We start from the raw sequence: 8,510 nt of genomic DNA, 5'->3' as shown, positions 1-8,510 counted from the left end.
ATCAAACCGAAGGGGGTTCGGATTATATTTTCTAATCGTATTTGTATATTTCTTTTTACGGTCAGCTTGTCATCCACGTACAATCGAACAGAGAGTCCATTAATTATTTCCCTTCGACTTGTTTCAGGGGGAGCATCTCGGAAGCCATGCCGGCTGACGAGTTCGCTGGAAATCGAAACAGAAGCAAACCAAGACTGCAACCACCTTAACGAACCGCTATTATCACTGGCAAGGTCATCGGGCAGACCGGATCTAATCATGCTCACGCCGACCATGCTTCCTGTGCACTCGTTCCTCTTTCTTAACGACGTCAACCAGAAGATCGGGTGCTAAAAAATTCGAAATCGAGTTGATTGAAAATCTCAAGGAATATTAAAAAAAATACGAATAAACAATTTGATATAGAAATCATCCATTTTGGGCAAAGAAAAGAAACAATCAGAAAAAGGAATAACCACAGAAGCTCTGAATTTCATTGCTTCCTAATGGTACTTCCTTGGATATTTTTACATTCTGGAGGCGTGAACGAACTCTGAAAAACAGAAACGACTTCTATCGGATGATCGAAAGAACTACCTGGACACTGAGTATAATTATTCACACGTGCGGATGCCATTTCCGGCATGTTTCTCCATGAAGAAGGTCAGCTTCAGTTTTTGCCACTTGTAGATAGAAGTTGAAGTGGCGGACGTCTTAACGAGGTTGCTAGAATGTCAAACAAATAGATGAGGGAAATATTATGAAGATATATTTATGAATATCTAATTGAGCATTTAATTAAGAACTTAATCGAAAGACCAAAATAAGTTGGTTCTTGAGACCAAGTACCTATCTAAGTATAATAGTCTTTCGTACTTACGGTTTAGTAAGAGGACTCGAGTAAAACGATTACTCGTTAAAAGGAACAATAGAATAATCATGCCTCCGCAGACGGTGGTCTCTGCTTTCATGCCTCATCGCGGAGAATCTCAGCGAAAAAAGTGTCCCGAAGCGTGAGCTGAAAGGTGGCTATGTAGGCTGTCTAGTGAATGCCGTCGCCATGGTGGAGCTGGCGTGTAGCAACTCCCTAAGTCCAGGAACCTAATCCCGCGTCAGAAAGACAAAATTCGCTACGGAGAAAAGTAAACAAAAATATATATATATAGGGAAGAAGAGACAAAGATTAAAGATTGTTAAGAATTAGAGGTAATTTAATGATAAAAGGGAGAAAGAATTGTGCAAAAATTCTACTGGGAAAGAAAAGATAGAAGAAGCCTCCAACGAGAAAGACGTGCTCAGAAGCGAGTCCCGCGTAGCGCCATGTAGAGGAGCAGGAAGAAGCGCAGTCTTCCTCAGGCATTCCAGCGTCGAGTAATGCTGAAGCATATCCTGACGGGGCAACCGTCGTCAGCGGGCTCCAGGCACCAGCACAATGACTACCAGGCGAGTTCGGGCTCGTTGCACGGCGGCCACCACCACCACCATCATTCTGGTCACCAACAGGATCAACAGCAACACCATCATTACAACCAAAACAGCAACGTTCGTGGAACGACAGGGGGAAGCCAAGGATGGGGAGTCGACGTTTACGACTCGGTGGTCCATCAAAGAGCCAACGTGCATCAGGCTGCCACCACGCCATCTTCCACTCACAGACACCCTTTGAATCATTCTCAGTTGAGCGTGAACAATCTTTCTCAACGATTGAATCACTCGCACGCTCTTAATCTGTCCACGTTGTCCACGTCGAAGCATTCTGTGAACAGCGTCAGTCCTGTTGCCGGTGGGAATAACAATAACAATAATAATAATCTGTCGACTACATTGGGGGTGATATCCCCGGCGCCGCTGCACCAGGACAGCAGACCTAAAGCGAATGGAGGCTTTGATATCTCGAGACTGTCCAGATTACCCAGTCAGGCGACACCTTCGCCTGCACCTGCTCTTCAGGGTACGACTACCGGGGGACAGTTAACCGGTCCCGGTTCCACGGCGTACCCCTTGAACGCTTCCTGGTCGTCGTCCCTGTCAAGGAATCACAAGGACCACGAGGTTAGCGCGAAAGAGACGTTGACCAGTTTGGGTTTATTGTGTCTAGTGTCGTTGTTACTGGCGCTACTCTCGTTGATCTTCTTGCTGAAGATCTCACCGTTAACGGTGACGCCGAGTAGCCTGATCAGCCCGGAAGAGTATACGATAGTCTACGAGGTGACGTTAGCGCTGTGCGCACTCGCCCTCTCCCTAAACCTCTGCTGTCTCCTCATGTGCGCTATACAGTTCCTCTTCACTGTGAAACTCGTCAAGACTTCGTATCAAGGACATTGGTGAGTAGAGTTTTCGTTTTATGCCACGCTGGGTAAATCTGTGATTTATAACGCTTTAAATACCTTTGTACATAATCCGTACTTTACTCAACCCGAAGGTCGAACAAGGTGTGAAAAATATATACGTTTAAAGTTTGTATCCTTAAGATACTGTTATCTTTGAAAATTCGGAAGTCAAACAAAATACACAAAGAGAAACTTCTAAAAGTGCAAATAAACGTTGAGATACAAATATCCTTTAATCCGAACTATACATATGATGGAAAGAGGACTCTCATAGTCATCGACATTTTCCCTCCTAAATGTCAACAGCATCCATATTTACATTGTTGCTGTTGTACATGTAACTTTTCAAACTTACTTAGGTATTGATAAAGAAAAGAAAAATAAGCATTTTCCTGGTAGCTGGGAATTCGCGGGATTCGCGGTCGAACGATGATTACCATTAATTTCTATAATCTGGCGACGCTATCCTCAATCATTATCCTTGTGCCGGAATATAAGTTCTCATTCGTCCATGCGTGGCCTATCTGTGTGCGTCTGGAACAAACGCAGTGTCCCGTATCCCGTGCGATATATCAGAGGCCTGTCTAGTGTTTCTTCTCACGCGGCCTGGAGGACGAAACGCAAAAATTCACATCCTGTACTTGACGTGCAAGAGTTCACCCACCGCGTGTCCCGTTTTTACTGATCAAACACGTGTCTGCAATCACAATACGATACTGTGTGGTGAGATGTATCCGTAAATGCGTATGTTTCGTGACGCGAACCTTGAAAATGAAAATTACACTTTCGTTTATTCCTCGAGCGTCGTGCACGCAGGAAATCGTATAATAATTTTATTAGTAAGATTTTTTTTTATATAGACTACGCTATATTAATTTGTGACCAAGCTGAAAGATCGTGACACGCCCTTTGTGTAGAAATTGCAATATTCTCCGTTTTACCTAATAATTCTCCCAGCAAATTCAGCACGCACGTTCGCGAAAAATATTATCGAATAGACACAGTGCAGTGCAGATCAAGTTACAAAGGGAATATAGATATGTTCGCCTCCCGTGACACGCAACTCGAAAGCGAAAATAAGGCTCGTTAAAGACGATACATACTCCTCGAGATGGGATCTGTGGTTTCTGCTCGGAAGTTCCCTTATCGTTGGTCAATCGGATTTCTTTTTTATCTTTTTCGTTGCCGACCGAGACAAAGTAAGCATCGCCGACTCTAATTACTAGCGAATGGAAACGCGCGTTAAGTTATGCAGATTGGCCGAAATCGTCGGCCAAATCACTGTGTGTTACGTCGCGTAACACTCTACCTAGCCGAGGCCACACACCGCGGGCAAGATGGCAACCAGATGTCTTCGGATACTCACTGCGTACCCTCAACAGTCTCAAGTACCTTCCATAAATCTCATAGATTTCCTAGTAAAGGTCCTTCAAAGCAAACAAACGTCTGTTTCCGAAGAATTTCCAAAGACTATTGTCTACCACGGCGTGACAAGGGAAAGTTAGTTTTTCTCACGTACGCTGCAACTTTCCTCCCACTAACCACTTTCTCTCGGGGGCGGTTAAGACCCTTCGTGTGACCAATTAACAACGAAGCCTATTCCCTCACTCTCCTAACTAAAATCGTCACCAACAAATCCGATGGTCCCGTGCGCTAGACACACCCATCCTTAGCTTTCCTCCGAGACAGCATCGTCTCCCAAGACAGTACTGATTTTCCATCCTTCGAACGGTCAACATCCTTCAACCGGGTATACACACCCGTAGATCAGTCACTCACTCATCTCGTACATACGCACCAGCGTAACTGTCTTCGTTATAAGTTGTTGGAATAAACGGTGAAATATAACTTACTCTGCTGTGTCATATTCATCTAACCACCTCTGTTATCTTAACCGAAACAGGGGAACGACTACTTCGCGGCGTCGATTCACCGAATCGTAGCGAGAATTTACGCCTCTCGCTGACGCGTTTTCCTCGCGACCGCGTCTCTCCGCGAGCGGTCGTAACACTGTGATTACCCTCAACGGACACGCCGTTTTGAGTTTTCTCTTCGGTTCTTTAATTCCGTCCTTTTTCTTTCGCTCAGTTTTTTGGCCAGTGGCGGGTCTTTTATCGCGTGGCGAGTTTGATTCGCGTGGGGAAATGTCGTGTGCTCTTCGGCAGATAGAAAGATCATTGTTTCTTAAAGCATCCAGACGTTGTGCGTGATTGGCATATTAAAGTTTCTTGCGAATGTTACCGTGTGACCATGTCTCCCTTGTGACCGTAATTGTGCGACGATGGTTTCCTGCAAATATTACCATCTAACAAGTTTTTCCAACGAATATTACTGTTCGATCAGGTTTTACTCGAATCTTGTTCTTCCCTTGATAGGGTCCTTTCCTTATATAGAGTGTCCCAGGATTTCGCAGTCAAATCTATGCCACTATTTTCCTCTGACTATTTTAATGTACCAAACTACGAAGATGCGGCTGATATTGTGCGTGTTGCGTTATTCCACAACTAGGCTTGATTGGCAGGCCATTGGAACGAGATTTGTTCAAGCTGTTCGAAATGTTGGAGAACGAGCCGTTAACATTGTAATGTATGCAACCACAGAGACGTATCGTAACTTTTGTTTCGAGAACAAATAACAGAGAAGAAGAGAATAATGAAGATTGGACACGGACGAAATTAGCTGTCGATCTTGAAACTCGTGCACTGCGATTTCAGATAATCAAATCAGCATAGAATGAGATTTGGGAACGGGCAGAGTATATTCCGGAGTTTGGATATATATATATTTAGATTAAAGATTGGTTCTTTGCGAGAAACGTTTTTAAGCAACATATGAAATTCTTCGTCTATTTATAGTATATTTCATTTTACTATAGTGGGAGCAGTATTCTATAAATCGGTTTATAAGAGTGCGAATTTATTATCTTAACGCTAGCCTTGCTAAACCCGGTCAAATGACCGGTTTCAAAATTTAATTTGAAATTGTGCGTTGGTCGTTGTTTCTTTTCTTCCTCCAACTTTATGTAAATTCTTATATTATCCGACTAATCAATTTCTCAATTTTTGTTGACGTAAGAATCTATATAAAGTTAGAAGAAGAGAAGAAACAACAATGACTGTACAATTCTAAATTAAATGTTGAAACACGGCCTTTTGACCAGGCCTGGTAGAGTTAGTGTTAAATCATGCTTTGTAATTATTTATTTTGGCTGGTGGTAAGCAACGGTAACGCAAGCACTGATCGAAGTAGACAGGTGTTCGTTAGACAGGTATTCAGGCCCCAGAATTTCCAGGTCACCGATTGGGGCCCCTGTTGTAAATTTCTGGTGATTCGCCCAACTATTGGTTAACTAAGAGTAAAGAGAAGAGGACAGTTTACATCTGAGCTACTGCTTCGATTAACCACATCTGGCAGAATGGCCTTTAGGGAAGAAAGTGTACCGTTTTCTGTGGTCGACCATCCTTTGTTTTCTTTTCTGAACAATAGATCTAGTTTGGACATTGATAACTAGCGGCTTATCGATCGTTCGATGACACAGGACACAGCCATTCTTTATGCTACATTATCACCACGACTAACTTTTACAGCTGTCTGCTAAGTTAATATTACCGGTTGTGTCACACTATCGCAGTGTGCCCAGAAGAGATAACCGGAGGACGATTAAAATTACAACGTCACCGGACGCTTCTCGTTTCCCTTCTTTCTCTCTTTTCCTCGTCCTTTCGCTCAACGGTTGTTTCCCCTGCTTTGCCTCCGGGGCTTCCAGACAATTCAAGATTCTGCTGAATTGGAATGCTCGATTTTCTCCTAGAGAGCTGTTTAGCTAGAAGGAATAGTCCGAGTGTCGACGGGTATGCGAAGAACTGTCTTCTTGTGCTCTTAACCACTTAACTACGTTCGACGTGTTTATTCGTTATTGCTTGATTTTACCTGCTCACCCCATAGAGGCATTTTTGAAATTAAACTTTAAAAAGTTAAAAATTAATTGTTTCCAAAATGTTTTCAAATACTCCGAAGATCGTTGGATATTTTCGTGTTAAAATTAATAACAAAGTAAAATATACACAGCTGTATCCGTATTATTAACAATTAATTATCCTACGATATTTTTCCGGGTTACTCGCGCTCCTGAAAAATTTCTACCATGGACCTCTCCCCCATATGTAAGGAAATAAACTCCGCAGTTAACAAATTAATTGTTTCCAAAATGTTTTCAAATACTCCGAAGATCATTGGATATTTTCGTGCTAAAATTACAAAGTAAAATATGCACAGCTGTATCCGTATTATTAATAATGGAGGCTGACTCCTACGATATTTTTCTACCATAAAAATTTCTACCATAGACCTCCCCCAAATGATAGGAAATAAACTCCGCAGTTAACAAATTAATTGTTTCCAAAATGTTTTCAAATACTCCGAAGATCACTGGATATTTTCGTGTTAAAATTACAAAGTAAAATATGCACAGCTGTATCCGTATTATTAATAATGGAGGCTGACTCCTACGATATTTTTCTACCATAAAAATTTCTACCATAGACCTCCCTCAAATATAAGGAACTGCGGCATAAGTTCCCTAATAAACAATAGGAATTTCTGTTGTAAACTACAAATTACAAATTACGAAACCTTCCGCTCTAAATTAACTAAAGATCACCAACAATTCTCCTTCGTTCTGAAACTAATTCTCCGACAATGGTGTTCCCTATGAATGAGTCAACTGGCAACGAAAGCCCAAAAGCAAGAGGGTTCTCGGTCAGTGTCTCTGGTGCACGCCAGCTAGGAAGCCTTAGCCGAAGGTCGTCCGGCTGAAGATAACTGCGAAGTCTGCAAGGTGGCATTGTTAGCGAAGGAGAAGGAGCCCTGGGGTGTGCAGACGTGCTCCGAAAGAAGCACGAACTTTAATGGTGGGTCCCAGTAGTAGACGGCCGTTCCTCTTCGCTTGCTCATTGTCACTCGAAGCTCGGTGCCCGTCCCTCCTTCCGTACCACGCTACCGAGTCTGAGACGCGAGGATGAAAGGAAAAAAAGCCGAAGTATGACACAGGTCCAACGACGACACCAACGACGACACCAACGACGACACCAACGACGACACAAACGACGGCGACGACGATCACAGAGACACGAGAAGAATGAAAGACAAGCGGCGCTGCTAAGTGCCGGCTCATTACTTAAATGGTCCGTGATAAGGGATCTCTGGTGCTGCTGGCGCGAACACGCTGAACAGCAGATTTTTCGAATAAAGCCACTTTTGGACAAAGTAGTTGCTGGCTCACGAAGTTTTCTTCTTTCGTTGTTAGATGGCGCGATTCTAAAGTAGGCGCGCATTTTTCTTCGCGATCTCACGTTTCGATCGCGGATTTCGACTTATTGGGGAAACAGGTTAATTGGATTATTACTGGAGAAACGTGGATGGATGAACGTTTTCATCGTTTCGTTCAATGACGGGTGAAACGCGTGAAAAGAGTTCGTAAGGTTTAAGCTGGGTGAGAAAATACAGCTTTGAATTTTCTATAAATGAGAGTTTAACAACGACGTGTCAAACACGACGCATGGAGCATTTGTACTAAATTTCTTATTAAATCTTGTTAATTCACTAGCTAAAAACCAACTATTACATCGAACATGATACGACCAATAAAAATAAAGATATCTATACGAAGAATACGAAACGTAGATTCTTATGAATATGTGCGTTTCTTTAGGTGTATCGCTCCTCCAAACGACAATTCGCCGAAACACACATCAACTTTAACCAATGTATGAGAAATCGTCTCTAGCGCGTTTTTATGCCCAGATGAACGCTACTGTGACCCCGAACGAACCGTGAAACTGAACGATTCGATCTGTCATTGAAAACGCCCATCGGTCGCGAAAGTCTTGTTCGTTTTTCATCGACGGCCCGGTTTAACGTTACACGCGTGTCTGGTTTCTGTTCACGGGCGGTTCTTCGTGCGTCAGAGCGTCCGAACATACGCGTGCACCCGTTCGTCTTTCCACCAGAAAGAGAGAAGAGGGCTCTCTGTCGTGGCTGTTGGCATTCCACGCCTTCGAATCCGGCATTTCAAATTTCTTCACCGACACGGGGCACTACGGATCGGGAATAAATTTGGCGGGCCGTGACTGCGCCTTAATATTCCAACAAGCAGACAGAAAAATAGTGAAAGAAACGAGCACTCGCGTGTCTCAATGCTTG

General features: G+C 43.2%; 1 protein-coding gene across 1 annotated transcript; it reads left to right on the top strand.

The window, feature by feature from the left end:
* Positions 1 to 380: 380 nt before the first annotated feature.
* Positions 381 to 2,322, top strand: LOC117240578 (serum factor response D-like). The gene has a single exon (XM_033506575.1). It carries the CDS (start codon positions 1,354 to 1,356, stop codon positions 2,305 to 2,307), a length of 954 nt encoding a protein of 317 aa, XP_033362466.1. The 5' UTR covers positions 381 to 1,353; the 3' UTR covers positions 2,308 to 2,322.
* The last annotated feature ends 6,188 nt before the right edge of the window (positions 2,323 to 8,510 follow it).

Source organism: Bombus vosnesenskii, unplaced genomic scaffold (assembly GCF_011952255.1).
Source record: "Bombus vosnesenskii isolate JDL3184/JDL3185 unplaced genomic scaffold, Bvos_JDL3184-5_v1.1 scf7180000014813, whole genome shotgun sequence".
Taxonomy (NCBI): domain Eukaryota; kingdom Metazoa; phylum Arthropoda; class Insecta; order Hymenoptera; family Apidae; genus Bombus; species Bombus vosnesenskii.
This window is presented reverse-complemented; position numbering and strand designations above follow the sequence as displayed.